The following is a 16,741-nucleotide window of genomic DNA, read 5'->3' as shown; positions in this document are numbered from 1 at the left end:
GTGTGTGGGTTCTGTGCGCAGGGAGACACCCCCGTGCTCGTAGGGGGCATGTCACGCTCACACACGCAAGCACAACACACCCCTCCGCAAGCGTGACACGCCCACCGTGCGTGCGTGCGGGTGGGCAGAGATACATGCCCGCGGCCCAGTTCAAGGAAGCCCATGGATCGGCACCGGGCCGCGGACCGGGGGTTGGGGACCACTAGAAAAAAATGGCAGTTCTGATGCAGAAAAAGGACCATGCTAATACTCTTAAAGAATCATCATTTATTCCCACTGCTTAGAGTCATGTTGCATTTGCCATATATTTAGATGTGTTCCTTCAAATGGTAAATTACGGCTTTTTTTCACAGCACACAATATTTTTTATCCAAGTATGTTGTATTTAACCTGTTCGGGTTTTGACTGGTTATTGGAAGGTAAACACGCGCTTAGTTTGTAAGTTCGGTTGTTAAGCCATACATACCTGTTTTCAAAGGAATAAATAATAACAATGTGCCCTCAAATTAATTTTGACTTATGACAACTCTTTCCAGGGTTTTTAAGGTAGAGAGCACTCAGAAGTGATTTACCATTCCCTTCTTCTAGGGGTGACCTGGGACTGTGCAGCTTGCCCAAGGCCACACAGGCTGGATCCCTGGAGGCACAGTGGGGAATTGAACTCCTAGCCTCTGGCTCCACAGCCAGATACTTAACTCACGATTAACTATGATTAGGTTAATTAAGAGGAATACACGTTTTTCCTTAAACTTCTAGTTAGGTTCCAGTTGTTGATGAAATCCTGTTAAAATAGGTTAATTGGAGACTATATACACTCCCACTAACATTGCCATTCAGTGGGAAACACCCAAGCTGAAGCACTGCCTAAGGGTTGCAACAAAGTGGGGCTCGAACAAGGTTTGTTCCAATCCAATTGTGTTTTCTTTCTATGGTCCCAAAACATATGACAAGAATCTTGCTTTTACAGAATTGATAGCTTAAAAGCCTAGATGTGGAAGCTATACTTCATTTTTGCTGTAGAAAAAATATGTATTATTACACAAAGAAATTTAGCAATTTTAATTACCAACCTCTTCAAAATTAATGAGACTCTTACGCCGCCTTTTACTAGTTTCATTTTCTTCTGCCTAAAAACAAAGAGGAACACATCATTCACAACTGCATATATATCCAGAATCTATCAATCTATCATCATAGGGACTGTTGAAATAAAGATAACCCCATCTGTTAAATTTTCCAATCCATTACCAAATGAACAGAGGGATTTGTAAATGTTTCCACTGATAAAGGTCTGCAAAACTAATTCTAGGCCACTGTCAGTTGCTATAAAAATCAGTTGAAGTCAGTTTTCTCCGTTCCATAAACACCCTCTCTCAGCAAATTTTGTTACCCAGGGATAAAACCAGATGATGAAACAGCAACATCTCTGTATCTCATCTCTCTCGTTCACATATAACGTAATCCTGTTAGTTATGCCCATGGAGTCAAAGATCTTTGTTTGGCTCAAGGCCATATAAATGGGTTATATCTCATGTTAAAGAAAGCCCACTGACATGAATGGAACTTGTTAGTTACCAGTAATAGAAATCCCATTGATTTCAATAGGTCTGTTCTACTAATATTTGATTTAACCTATAGAGGGTTTTTTTATTTTTAGAAAAAATGCTAACAAATAAGAGTTATAACTAGGGCTTTGCTCCAGGGCACCAAAAGCTAGAGGGTGGCCATTTAGAAGTAAGTTGAAGTGAAGTATCAGTAATATACCCCAGCAGGGCTATAACTAAAGAGGAGCAACTGGAGCTTCAAGGAACCAAAATTTGGAAGGCACTAAAATATAGAGTAAGTTGGATATTGGGAATATAAAGGACAACACTTCCTGGCCCACTATGCACTTTCCTTTTCTTCGGAAGTTTAAATGCCCTTTCGTTCAGATTGTGGGGCAACACATTAATCCTCCTTTTTCACAGAGGGCTCACCTACAGAAGTCAGAGTAGAGCGGCTGAGAGATGGCACACTTGCCAAAGTGGCTAGTTATAGCCCTGTGGACTAATACCTTTAGACATGTAGATACCTCAGCATTCTCCATTTACAAACTATCAGAAAGCCCTGCCTTATGTCCTCATGCCATGGAAGTACTGAAGTGCATAGATTTCTAAGTGCAACATATTTCAATGGTGGCAACTTATCTCATAAGAGTGAAAATACCCTGCAACCTAATTTAGAGCCCACAAAAGTCAACAGATTCCACTCATAGTCATGGGATTTTAGAAGCTATCTGTTATGAATTAGTGATTTAACACCCATTAAACACATCACGGGCTCTGGATCATTTTACCATAAATAGACTGATGTGTTTCAAACAAATATAAATTATAATATTTCAGGCCATTTTTTTCTGCTCCTGGACATTTTCAGACCTGCCCGTATCTTCTCTGTATATTGTCAGGATCAATCATCAGTTGCAGTCTTATAGGTTACAGTGCCAACGTTACAGACAGAAAGCAAGATCAAAGAAACACAGGCTTCCTTTTATATTTTCATTGCTTATAATAAATTGCCAAGGAGAGAACAGGCATTATCCCAGCCCTAACTTTTGGGTCAGTCCCAAAAGAAACAGATGACTGAATGTTAAAGTACTAGGCTTTCCAAGTACCAGCTCTTGCTAACATAGCATGATGTTCTACGTAAGCCTTAGTCTGCCCGAGAAGACTAAACACTGTAGTGGCACAATCTGTTCTACTGGGGTCCACTTGTTCTCTTTCACAGGACAATGGCACACTGCTTTCCAAGATCTTAAACAGGAGTAGTTTGAGATTTATTTTATTTTCCACCTAACGAGATATCAGCCACTTTGCCCTCTTGCTTAATTGTTTTTCAACCGAAGCACAGCTTTCACTTTTTATAAATGCTGTACTCTCCCCAATCCACCTAATATCTGTGATATGTCTTAATTCCTACTGAATATGACAGACAGAAAGAAAATGCAGAATTTTATAGAGACTAAGACACACTTCTTATTAACAGATAAATCACTAAAAACTCTTACATTGGCTTAAATCCAAGTGTGCAGCTCTGCATATGCAAGGAGAATAATGTATTCAGCAGCAGCAAATACCTGGCGATTAAAGATTTGGGGGTGCACATGATTTGCACACAATGTGATGAATTTGCAGGCTCCACAAAATTACCAAAGGAAGGCTTTACAGTGGGGTCTCTACTTAAGAACATCTCTACTTAAGAACAATCCAACTTAAGAACAGCTCCATTTGCTAAATTTTGCTTCTACTTGAGAACAGAAATCCAAGATAAGAACAGGAAAAAAAAACCTTTCCTGCTCTTTTTTTAAGGTCATCTTAGGTTAAAAAAAATTCTCCCCTAGTGGTAGAGTACGTATTAACCAGCTTTGCATTAGTTCCTATGGGAACTAATGCTTCAATGTATGAACGCACCTCTACATAACAAAAAAAAAACAAAAACAGCCAGAACGGATTAATTGGTTTTCAGTCCATTCCTATGGGAAATTTTGCTTCAACTTAAGAACGTTTCAACTTAAGAACACCATTCCAAAACGGATTAAGTTCTTAAGTAGAGGTTCCACTGTAGTTTCTATGGACGGAAAAGAGCAGATCCGGATTAAATGGTTTTCAATGCATTCCTATGGGAAATGCAGATTCAACATAAGAACTTTTCAACTTGAGAACCACCTTCCAATACGGATTAAGTTCTTAAGTAGAGACCCCACTGTAATAATAATTACTGTACATGTTGTCATGTCAATTCCAACTTATGACAACCCTTACAGCCTTATAGTACAAAATACTCAGCAGGGTTTTACCATTCCCTTCTTATGAAGGAATCCTGGGACTGTGCCATTCTCTCAAGGCTACAGAGGCTGGCTTGTGCTCAGGAAACACAGTGGGAAATGAAATCACCACCTTAGAAATGCAGAGCTGGAAGGGAGGCTATGGATCATCAAGTCCAGCCCCTGTCAAGGGGCACCGTGGGGAATCAAACTCACAACCTCCGGCTTCGCAGCCAGAGACCTAAACTAAGGAGCTATCCAGGCTTTTATCAGCAGCAATTTGACACTGTAGATGAATTGTTCTCATAGTCCACATGGGCCTGCACAGGATTTCACCCATTGTGTCAATTGTTGAATAAACCTCTCACAGATGAGAATCAATAAAAATATGGTATTTGTAACTATCTCTTAAAAAGAGAGGTGCACTGAAACACAAAATAGCATATTTTATTAAAGTCAAATCATAGGGACCGACTATCTTCATCATGTCTTTGTGAATTTCCATGTCATATTTGGCTGGAGACAAGAGAAAAATACTAGGTGGAGCATGGTCTCATATTACATAATATTATAACCAGTATTTTTCTTTTGAACTACCTTAGTGCTTAATGCCACTGAAGTCCAAAGTTAAAAGTTAAGGTATCCATTTTCTTTGATGTTTTTCTACATCAAGATGCATAGGCTTAGGTCCAAAGTTGCCTTGGGACTTGTGGAAAGACCTTTTGCCAGCGCAAGTACATGTGGAAGGGAGGGGTTTTTAATCAGTGCATCCTTTCCTGTTTCTACAACTTGGTGCTATTCGGAAGAACCTCTTGACCCTTTGGAGTGGTGGTTCCCACATGTCTCCCAAATTTTCTTGAACTACAGTTACCAGAGATCCTGGCCATTGACTGTGCTGGTGTAAGAGGAGCAAAGGATGTGTGCATGTCTCAGAGATCATTCTGTAAGCAGAATGTTTGATCAAACCCTTTAGATTTTGGTTTTGAATTTAAACTACAAAATTCCAAGCACGATTTTGTCTATTGTAATTTTTAAAATACTGTTGGATAGTTACAAACATAGAAATTCTACATGATTTCCATTTTGTTTGTCTGATCAGGGACAAAAAACATTTTTAAAATTAAGAGGAAAGTAAGTTCAAGATGCCGTTCTATATCTTACTATGCAACACTAAGAAAAATGAGGGCATACATTTAGGAATTACATAGTCTAGTAATAAACAAATGCTAATACTGTATTATCGTTACAAACCAAAATGAGTGATGCCTTCAAACACACCATTGAATATCTTTAAACAAAGCTAAAAGATTACTTAGGACGGGAAATTTGATTTTCGTCAGTTGGGCTTCTGTTGAGTAAACGTGCCAGCTCTGTTTTGTTTGCAAGGCTGAGTGAAGAAACACTGCTTCCTAAAAAGGGCATGAGGTTACTGGCTGGTAGCTGAACATTCTTATGATTTGAGGATGTTATTTATAGAACTGGAAACATACAAATGATCTTATACTTTGTATTAGGAAGGGTGGCTCTAAGCTTTAACAAACAAAGATGCGACTTTAAAATCATATAATTCTTCCATCATTTCCAACCCTTTCTTGCTTAATAGAGGTACTGTATTTCTTAAAAAGGGATGCAGTGGTGCTGTGGGTTAAACCGCTAAGCCTCTGGGCTGCAAGGTTGTAAGATCAGCAGTTCGAATCCACGCAACGGAGTGAGCCCCCATCGCTTGTCTCAGCTCCTGCCAACCTAGCAGTTCGAAAGCTTGTAAAAATGCGAGTAGATAAATAGATACCACCTTGGTGGGAAGGTAACAGCATTACGTGTACAGTTGGTGCTGGCTACGTGACCACGGAAACTGTCTTCAGACAAATGCTGGCTCTATGGCTTGGAAACGGGGATGAGCACCGCCCCCCCTAGAGTTGGACATGACTGGACAATTTGTCAAGGGGAACCTTTACCTTACTTAAAATGTTGCAAAATGTATATGTATGCTTTTACCTATCCCGTGCTGCTCTAGGTTTTCAGCCACTAGGAAACAAAAAACTGTATTCTAGCAGTGCCGTAAGTACAGAATAAAACCATAACATTAGTAACACAAATATAAACTTATAGTAATATGAAGGGATTGAATACAAAGTAAAACCATAAAATTACATTACAACTGTTCTACTAATGGGAACAGTTTACCTCAGAAGACTAGGAAAGGGGAAAGATTCTGTTTGTGGCTCTCTGTGGAGTCTCAAACTGTCTTCTTTAAATAATTCACTCCCCCCAACCACAGTGACAAGTCACCATTTGCAAATTTCTTGAGGAGTCATTTTCTAACATTTCAAGGCAATGCTTTGTGATATGAGACCAATGTTCCATCTGGTACATCACTCTCATCTCCATATATGCCATGGAAATTCACAAACAAGACATGAAGGAGACAGCTATTCCTTATGATCATCATCTGACTCAGAATAATAAATCTTATTTGAAAGACAGAAATAGCCCTTATCCATGTTATCTTCTAGTTACCATACTGTTTTTTTTATTCCAAACTGGAAACTTACTTTAGGCACTCTCTTCCTTGGAAATGTTAAATTGATGTAGTTATTAAAGATGAAGTTGGTTGCTTTAGCAGAACAACTATCACTTCTTTCCCCATTTTGCTTCGCCACAGTACCTGTTCAAAAATTAAAACAAATAAATGAAATTAAGAAAATTGACTGAAAAATACATATTAGGCTACAGACATACTCCTTAGGCAACTAGACTGGAATTTACACCCCAAAGGCAAAAAGCCAACTTATCAAAAATGTTAACTAAATACTCTACTGTTTGGGCAGCATATTTTATTCATGCCTACTTTGAAGTATTAGCAAGTCCCACACAAAACTGCAGATAGTTGCACTGACTAATTACATCACCAAAATGCAATGTCATGTTCCAGTATTGGAAATGCAAAGGCCAACAATCTGTAATGGTCACCTCATTCCATTTTGGTCCAGCAAGCTCTTCTCTGGTTCAGATTTTAATAACAGTTGGAGGTGGGGAAATCTTAAATTCCTTTTCTTTGCACCCATATTTACCTTACTTTTAATTCTGTTGCTCTTCTACTTCTGCTATCAAGTCAGAATCAACTTATAGTGACCTAATAGGGCCTTTCAAGGTAAGTGAGGCATTTAAGGAGTGGTTTTATCAGTTCCACTACTCCAGTGAGTTTCCATGGCTAAGTGGGGAATTGAACCCAGGCCTCCTGAGTCCTAGTTGTCACTCTGTCCGCTACATCACACTGGGTACTTAAATTCTAGACATGGTAATATGGAGAAATGGTTCCATCATCTTGATGGCTCTGTGCAAGACCAGATGTACACTGGGACATGAAGGATCTTTTTAGTACAACAGCACATTGAGACCACAGAACAAGAGTAATCAAGTGTGGAACCAACAACATTCTCTGAAATACTACAACAGCAGTTTCCAAACTCTGGGGCATCATGGATACCTACTTTTTATTTAGAAAACCTTATGCTTCTCCCTTGCATTCATTCATTCATTCATTCATTCATTCATTCATTCATTCATTCATTCATTCATTCATTCATTCATTCATTCATTCATTCATTCATTCTATTTCCCATCTGGCTGCCAAGGCCACTCTGGATGGGTAACAACAAAATGAAACACTAAAACTGACATCTAACTTCTTTAACAAAAATATTACATAATTAAAAATCCTAAATAAACAAGACTTAATAAAAATTGAATCAAAAATAAATGTGTGCGGGCTTTCTTGCTACATAAAGTTAATGAACATGTGTCTATCCACCCCAGAAATTGGTTTAAGCTGACAAAATATTCCTTTGTCTGTTTGTTTGTTTGTTTGTTTATGAAAATCTCAGTCTCTTGCCCCCTTGGAATTTCTCCACACCTCTCCGGAGAGAATACTCCACTGTTCAGGAACCAATCCACTATTGTTGTTGTTGTTTAGTCGTTTAGTTGCATCCGACTCTTTGTGACCCCATGGATCAGAGCACGCCAGGCCCTCCTGTCTTCTACTGCCTCCCGGAGCTGGGCCAAATTCATGTTGGTCGCTTCGATGACACTGTCCAACCATCTCATCCTCTGTCGTCCCCTTCTCCTCTTGCCCTCACACTTTCCTAACATCAGAGTCTTTTCCAGGGAGTCTTCTCTTCTCATGAGATGGCCAAAGTATTGTCCTTCATGGATTGCTGCCTTGTCGTGGTGAAGGGGCTTGAGTAATTCAGAGAAACTATGGGCTATGCCGTGCAGGGACACCCAAGACGGACAGGTCATAGTGGAGAGTTCTGACTAAACGCAATCCAGCTGGAGCAGGAACTGGCAAGCCACTCCAGTATCTTTGCCAAGAAAACCCCATGATCAGAAACAAAAGGCTAATCCACTATTACGACTTCCTAAATAAGGAGAAATAATGCTGACTATGACATCCTGCAGTCCAAAATAATTTAAAGAAGAACAGTTTAGGAAAACTATAATACACAGTTAAATACATTAAACATTCCAGAGCAGTTGTAATGAGGCTGGAAGACAAACTTTGGCTCAACTTCAGAGTCAGTCATACAGGCTGTAAAACAATCAAAGCCTAACTTCATTTTTTAAGCATAAGGGCAACCTAGGCCAACTTACCCACTGCTCTCAGAGGTGTTCCTCTGAATAGCTCATAGAATTTCGAGAGGTACATGACCATACTGAGTTTATCAGGCTCACCACCAGACACCATCTCTTTTCCAGTAGTGACGGGAGGAATTCCAAACTCTCGTTCAGCAATGTCAAATGCCAGCTGGTTGTTTCTGACAGCATCTTCTTCATTCAGTGAGTCAAAGTCACTTGGGGTTTTGTAAGAAAAAAGTCCTACAGTGAATATTCTTTACATATTTAAGCAACTTCTTTCCTCTTCAATAACTTGCTCTATTTCAGAAATATTTCATAAGAATGCCTTGTGTCTAAACTAGAAGAGGGCTAGCTCCTCTGACTTTGTTACTATCCATATGTACATCGATTCCCCCTATAGTCTGAAGGCATGATCCTGAAGAAGAGAACATCTCCACATGGAGCCTTTCCATGTGACTGGGGTCCCTGACTTTTGAAAGCTTCCTTATGTAGCGGGCTGTCCCACCATCACCACCAGACTCCTATTCTCCATATGCACAAAATTACTACAGAAAAGAGAAAGGTGCTCCCTCTCCTCACATGTTCAGATTTCCCCTTTCACACGTGCATTATGGGAGAAAGTAGATGAAGACTGCACACCACTTGCTGCAATGAGGAGACATTGGATTGGCCTAGATTGTATCTGCTGCCAAATGAAAACAAGTCCCATGCCCTTATAATGTTAACGATTTCTCTTTCCTGTGCAGGAAGTTTCTCTCCCGTATTGTGGAAGCTTTTTAATGTGAACAAATTTTCCACATATATCTTTTATGATTAAATAAAAACTTTTATGGAACTATGTGGGAGGTAAATTAAAGACTAACATGTAGGATATAATATTCCCCAGGTAAAAAAAAAAATTCAAAGCACAAATGCAAAATATTCTGGTCCCTATGCCAGGACCATTGAGAAGTAGAAAGTTCTGAGTAAAAAGGTGAAAAGACTCTCATCAGCACCCTGAAAAGTCAGCAGAGACAAACTGGAAGCCCATCAAAATATTCTGCTGCCAGCATAATGGCACAGTTACAGAAATACACGGTTTAAAAGAAATCCTTACTGGGTATCATATTCAGAACCAGATAGCATTCTTCCATATGATTTAAGTCCCATGTATAATGCATCACAGCTATAAACACTGGATACAGAAGGACTGCAGTATCCACAGGATCAGTACCCATGGTTTCACTCATCCACTGCCTGAAAACATTAAATAGTCTTCCCCATACCCCAACCCAAAATACATGTTTCCAAGTGTATTACTAGAACTAATGACTATAGGGAACCAGAGAATATGCTCTATACAGTGTTTCTATACCTGCATTTTTTGGCATCTATGGGGGCAGGGGGAGAGAGCTTGCAACCAATCCCCCACGGATTCATTGGTCCTACTGTATTACATTTTTTTAAAAAAATATGCCTTTCCACTTCCAAAGCCCTGGAGAAATTCAAGCTGGGTAAGTCATCAGCTGCATCGTGGATAGGTAACCTTTTCTTTAACAAAACTTTATGGTCAGAATCTGACTGATTAGCTAAGCCAGCCTGCATGCAAAGGTATAAATGGCAGCAGTGATTTGCCTTCAGTTACCTAGTTGCCACTTAGGAATACCTCATTGCACACCCATGCTTGCAACTGGAACACAGCAAAGGATAACAGAGGTGACCTGGTAACAACTGGCAATGCGCTGCTGCCAAGTCATATCATTCCACAGAGGCTGGTATAACTAATCAATGGGATTCTGGCCAACAGTAAGTAAAATAAAAACCACAGGAAAAGGAAACAATTACAGTGACTACAATAAACATGCACCTTTGGAAGGCATAGACAGGAAAAAGGCACAACCGACTATTCTCGGTGTGTGACCAACAGAGAAATAAACAAATGGCCAAGTGTTCTGTTGGATGCCTCCCAGAACAGAGTTTAAATACTTAACATGGCAGCCAGTACTATCAAACTGATCATCCAAAACAAATTCTAGAATTCGTATGTATTTATTCTGAGATGTTTTAAGTTACTCCGAAACGTTTTGGTACAGAAGTAATAAAGTAATAAAAATATACTCTCTTCTCAATACACAAACATCCTCTTCTGGTGTATGTTTTCACTGTAGTGATTTCTTCTTTTGAAAAAAACATTAAAAACTTAGATTCTTACTGAAGTAAGCAAAAATTTGATATAGTTAACCTCTAAGTAGTTATTTGAACACTATAGTTTTAGAATTGGGCCAAGATCATCTGGAGGGGGAGCTAAGCACAGACATGCATACAGTTGCAAAAACAGATGTTAAAAAGGGAAACAAACTCTATAGCCTATACTTTTTAAAGGAAGCTGGCACACCCTGCAATTACCAAGCACGACACATACATAAAAACTTACATGAGGTCAGGTCTGAAGTGATGTATAATTGCGCATAAAGCAAGTCCACTCCTCCATGAACTAGTGAGATTCATAACAGAAATATTCCTGTAACCCTCTGTCTGTTTCTGGCACCAGGTTAAAAGTTTGTTTGGCCTTATATCTGATTCTGAAATGAGAGAGTCGTTTTACAAGTTATGTTCACTTGTTTTTAAGTGACAAGCTCTTTTGTTATAAGTGGTAAAAGGCATGCTAATAACGGAACATTCATTTCAGACCTTGTCTTGAAAGACCAATTGATCTTCTAATGGAGGCTGTTCTTTCTAGGAGGCAAGGCTGCAACTCATTTGTGACATACAAGTGCTTCACCTAAGGAAAGACAATGACAATTCCACACAATAAGCATCAGCTGCATCCGACATGTCTTTTATAGATCTGGGAAAAGTTACTTTTTGGACTACAATGCCCAGGATACTCCAGCTGGTATTCTAGGAGTTGTAATCCAAGGAACCAATTTTTCCAAGGTTTGGGTTTCATTACTGTGGCGTCCGCCCAGGTCATGGATATTCATATACTATCTGCATAGACCAATGGGAGTGCTGGAGGGACGGAGTCACAAGATATAAGAGAGCAGGAGGAGGGAGAGTTTTAGATTGGGAGATTGAGAGGAGAGAGAGTTTTGGAGTTTGGGCAAGAGAGTGGTGGTTGAGAGTGGACAAAGGAGGATGTTTGTTTTAGAGTTAACACATTGCTTGTCCTATCAGCATCTGTAACAATAAATAATGACATATGGCCTGGACTTTGATTATTAATAATAGGTAATGTTGATGTAATCAACTGGTGGCAGCTGAAAGACACATAGCGTGAGCTCTTAATTTGGTGAAACAAGCAGGGGCCACGTGAGGATCATGACAACTACCAATCTCAGACTTTCCAATTATTCATATTCACAATAGGAATGCCATGCCAACGTTATCATACCAGCTAATAGCTGGGTATAATCTTTACCCACACTTTTGATTTCACTATTTCATCCAGGAAAAAATGGATGTTTGTTCATTACGAGTTTCAATGTTGTCTCCAAAGTTGCATTTAGTGCATGCAAGCTATTTTTTTTCCTGAGGAATTTAAAACTGAGCCAAGTGAGGTTTGACTTCTTTTTGTATAGAAGTCCATCATTTCTACAGCATTGTTTTGCTGCACTTTCTTGTTTCAGATCCTGTTTCAGCTCACCTGGTGTGGGCGAACACAGCTTGAGTTCAAGTTTGGATAGCGAGTGGCAGGGTCAATGGTGTACAGGTCAAAGTTCTTAGCTATATTTTCAGGTGTTGTCTGGGGCAGCAGTCGATAAATGCTTTCTCTGGAAGGTACAAAGAAAGAATTGTATGCAATTTTTAGATGCATACATTCTCTTTTTTTAAACCCAAAGTTTGCAAAAGTTACTTGGCACAATCTAGAATCTATTTGAAGGATCCTGGCAGTTAAAGTCCCACAAGGCAAATTTTCCAAGCTCCATTGTCACCTTACATGCTCCTGCCTCTCTTTAGAACGCTGGCACTTGGGAACAGTCAGCCTAAGCAAAATAAACATTTAGGGCAGGACAAGTAGAAAGGCAGACAAAAGTATGCTTTCCTGAGGCACAAAAATAACTATGAAGACATGAAATTACATCATCGAAAATCATCTGGCTTTGATTTTTATTTCTCACACAGAACAACTCCTTTAACCACAAAAGAGTATTGGAGACAGAGGCACCCAACCATTATTAGTCAGCCAGACTTCCATTTGTGACTGAACTGCGCTTACTGACATCTACAAACATGCCTTTTCAGCCCTTATATGACCCCAAGATCAGCTCTTGACTTCATCATTACCACAAACAATGCCTTTCCCAAATAAATACACAGCTGCTCTTTCCCCTGCCATAGGAAGGGACAAATGTGCAGATGAAATCATAGAATGGCAAGAGGGGGAGGAGAAAATGAATGTGGACGAGGCAAAACCCAGAAGTGGAATAGTTAAAAGAGAGAAATAGAGGGACACTGCATAGCACCAACACCAAAACAACAACAACAACAGTACTACTACTACTACTACTACTACTACTACTACTACTACTACTACTACTACTACTACTAGTAGTAGTAGTAGTAGTAGTAGTAGTAGTAATAGTAATAGTAATAGTAATAGTACTACTACTAGTTGTTATTGTTGTTGTTATAGCTGAGATACATTGAAGAAGGAAGAGAGTAGTGGAGCTACTGGGCATCTTATACATCTTATACATCGATTGCTTAATATTAACACTCAAACCTCCAAGCACATAGATTTGAAAAGGAACTATTAATGATGAAAAAACACTGACAACATTAAAGTTATACTGCTCTTGTGTGGAATTTAGTGTCCCATGAGTTGAGTTTCCCACACCCAACAGCATTTTCAACTTCTCCCCTACCCCACTTGGTTCTCCGAGAGAAGCCATGCCATCAGCAAGGTAAGCTAACTGGATTTTGTTACTATAACAAGTGAACAGTATGCAAGAGTTAGTTTCTTCATTCCAAAATAAACCATAACATGTTCAGTTAAATGTGTTCCACATGCGTGCAACAGCAGCAGCAGGAAATACAGTTCCGCATGTACAATGTTTTGCATCTATATACTCCATATCCCAACAGCTATGCAAAAACATAAAACTATGAAAAGAGACAAAGCATTCAAAAGCTGATCTCACACAGTTCCATCAACTGGAGAGATCTATGTGAATAGGCATTCTCAGCCTGGATGTTCATATTCAACCAACAAAAGTGACAGTACAGGAGAATTATGTGGCCTCAAGGGTGAGGTGTAAGCAGAGGCCCATTCATGATACGTATATATGTTTGAAGTAGGCTTATGCTGCGGAGTATGATGCTTTGCCACCACATGCAAGCAGAAAACTATATTATCTTATAAAATTATTCACACATTCTTTAATAAGTGCTTTAACGTGGTCTCTTATCAGGGAAAAAAGTACAATATACCACAGCTGGAGGTTCATATCTAACTAAGATGGGGGACAATGGAGGTTATTGGTTTAGGTGGGAAAGCAGAGTTTGCTCTATTTACCTGGAATGCATGGGGAGAAAGAGACAGGCATGCCTACCTTTCTGCAAGAATATCAAGAGGGAGCTTTCCTTGTGCCCAGCTCTTCACCATCCACGCTGTGTCAAACGCAGCCAGGAACCCTCTTGCACAACCAGTGCCCATTGGCCAGAATGGCTGCAAAGTGATATTTATACTTTAGACATTCACCTCCATTAGCACTCTACAGTTGTATTATGATCCACTTTTTTCAGAAGAGAAGAAAGTATGCCCAGTGGCATTATGACACATTCCCACTCAAAGAGGTGGATTTAGTTGACAGCACTAAAGATCTGGCACATTTCTCACTGGTAGAGAAACTGTACCTGTAACTCATAAACCACAGAATGGCTCATAAACCCATGAACCACTGGTACAACCCTCTACTTGGTTGTTTCATTCAGACCAGCTGGAATAGGTTCTTAATTCAGGTCCTAAATAATCTCTTTTGAACGGAATGAATATTTAGCACTTTACAATATTTACAATTAGCAAAATCATTTAGTGCAATTGAAACAAAGTAACTCATAGCCAATAGGCTAAGTTAATCCAGTATGCTTTATACTGACCTTAAAACTTCCAATTTTAAATTAAGACAGAAAATTTGCAGCTCTCATGTATCACCACAAATATCTTAATATACAACAGCTACAAACACTGAAGTATTTCTTGCTGTCAAACAATGCTTAGTGCAGTGATTCCTAACCTTGGGTCCCCAGATGTTCTTGGAATCCAACTCCCAGAAGCCTTCACCACTAGCTGTGATGGCCAGAATTTCTGGGAGTTGCAGTGCAAGCATGTCAAGGGACCCAAGGTTGGTAATCACTGACATAGTGTTTAAATTGTCTTTCAGAGAGAGAGAAAAAACACACACACACACAACTTACCTCTAACAGACTGTCTCCAACAAGAGCGACCAACAGTTGATATCTGTGCCTCTCTCGTATTAATGCAGCATTTTCAGAAGCATACATGGAAGTGAAATCGAACATGGCTACATCTGGCTGCCCATAGTGATTAATTGCAAAATCCAAGGCAGGCAACTGGTAATCAGTTGCAAAGTCAGCAGCTTCTCTTGCATAGGAGAGCAGATTGTCCTGGTCTACATTTTCTGAACAGAGCAGCATCTCAGTGTCGATATAATCCTAAATGAAAAGACAAACCTGTACCATTAGGTTTTCAGAGCTTTCCAAGACAGTCACATAAAATAGACTATCTTATTCCACATAGTAAGAACAGCCAAGATAATAATATTCATCTTGAATAATTTTTAGTTATTTTTATTAGGATTTTTTGCAAAGAAAACCTCTTATCTCATGCTACATAGTAAACATAGGTCTAGAGATAGACAATAAATAACCTGAAAATTTTATGACTTTTTTTTTACTTTCTTCTCAAAACAGAACTTTTTAAAAAGTCAAATACAACCCACAAATTCTTTACAACAAGAGACAAAACAGGTCAACATTATCCAACAGAAGTCTAAATAAGAATCTGAAGAGTTCAATTTCATCATGTCTTACTTTTCTTTCTCTGCCACAAAACTCTTGAAATGCTTCCCTATTCTTTTAGTGCAAAACATGGAAACGTTCAGGTACATACTTGCTTAGAAAGTGATGTAACACATAACATTATGTGTCTATGCAGGAATGCAACCATTCTACTCTGATAAGCTGCTTTATTGGCCTGGGAACAATTCAAGTGTCTGCACATTCCAGCCGTACCATTTTCCATGTCCAGCTCATGGGACAATAGGAACTAAGACCACCCTCTTTTCCAGCTTTTCAGTAAGTGTACACAGCTCTGTTCCAAATTTGGACCAATTCATAAAGACAAGAGATAATTACATCTGCACCATCTTTTTAAATTTAAACATTTCCATCCCCACAGGTGAACTGAGGTTCAAGAAAGAAGAAAATTCTACAGGCACCCATGGAGAGGATATGTTTAAAAACCAAGTGGGGAAAAAGTGTTTTTTTTTTTTTAAAAAAATGAAAAGCAGATAAATAAATTTTAAGCATCTCCCAGATATGTGGATCAATCCCCATCTAGACTGCAGCCACGCATACCTACTCCAGCATAGAAAAGTAAGTAGTCTTCAGATATACAGTGTCTAAAATCCAACAGTGTAATTTATACCACATGAGACTGACAGTCATCAACTGCAGCATTTTTTCAGAAATTACAGATAAAGAAAGTAAAGTCCCAGCAGATATACTTTAGGAAAGAAAGACCCAAAAGACACATATGTGAGAAAGATTTTCCAGAAGAAGTGATTTTTAGAAATTAAAGACTTCTCCCCCATCCCTTGGCCCCCAATGGCACCCTCATAATGTAAGGAAACCCAAGGAAGCCTCAGGCCCTGGGTAAGAGATTGGGGATGTTTAATGTCCAAAATAACAAATCGCTACTAATATTATTAACCTTAAACATCATAAGTTATACTGCTGGATTTCAGCCACAGTATCTTCAAGACACTGTAAAATCTGATCCTTAAACTGCAATACTCTGCAACATACATATGATCTATGGTTTAAGGATTTCTCACGGATCAGAAATCAGCATCGAAATAACTTATACAGAAGGAAGGCCATAGTCCATATTTGGATACATACATTAATAATGACTCCCTTGTCCAGAAGGCTCTGTTTTTTTGCAGTCATCACAAAATAGTGGGTGCTGTCTTTATAGTAAACAATATTCTCCAAGTCAATTCCTAGGAAGGAGGAAAGGAAATTTGTTACAAAAGCAGATAAACAAGGACAGGGGAATAAGAAAAACAGGAAGGTACA

General features: G+C 39.1%; 1 protein-coding gene across 30 annotated transcripts in view; it reads right to left on the bottom strand.

The window, feature by feature from the left end:
- The window catches only part of MICAL2 (microtubule associated monooxygenase, calponin and LIM domain containing 2), a 175,589-nt gene that overhangs the window by 95,644 nt on the left and 63,204 nt on the right, over nt 1-16,741 (bottom strand). For all 30 annotated transcript variants that reach the window (XM_072985774.2, XM_072985773.2, XM_078383945.1 and 27 more), the window contains exons 7-15: nt 16,565-16,665; nt 14,837-15,094; nt 13,972-14,087; nt 12,063-12,189; nt 11,108-11,198; nt 10,851-10,998; nt 8,453-8,652; nt 6,355-6,467; nt 1,071-1,127 (exon numbers count right to left, since the gene is read on the bottom strand). In XM_072985774.2, the coding sequence (XP_072841875.2) occupies nt 1,071-1,127; nt 6,355-6,467; nt 8,453-8,652; nt 10,851-10,998; nt 11,108-11,198; nt 12,063-12,189; nt 13,972-14,087; nt 14,837-15,094; nt 16,565-16,665 (1,211 nt within the window). The remainder of the gene's footprint in view (nt 1-1,070; nt 1,128-6,354; nt 6,468-8,452; nt 8,653-10,850; nt 10,999-11,107; nt 11,199-12,062; nt 12,190-13,971; nt 14,088-14,836; nt 15,095-16,564; nt 16,666-16,741) is intronic.

The sequence above is a fragment of the Pogona vitticeps genome, chromosome 1, assembly GCF_051106095.1.
Source record: "Pogona vitticeps strain Pit_001003342236 chromosome 1, PviZW2.1, whole genome shotgun sequence".
Lineage (NCBI taxonomy): Eukaryota > Metazoa > Chordata > Lepidosauria > Squamata > Agamidae > Pogona > Pogona vitticeps.
Note: the sequence above shows the minus strand (reverse complement) of the source record. Positions and strands in the feature narration are given on the sequence as shown.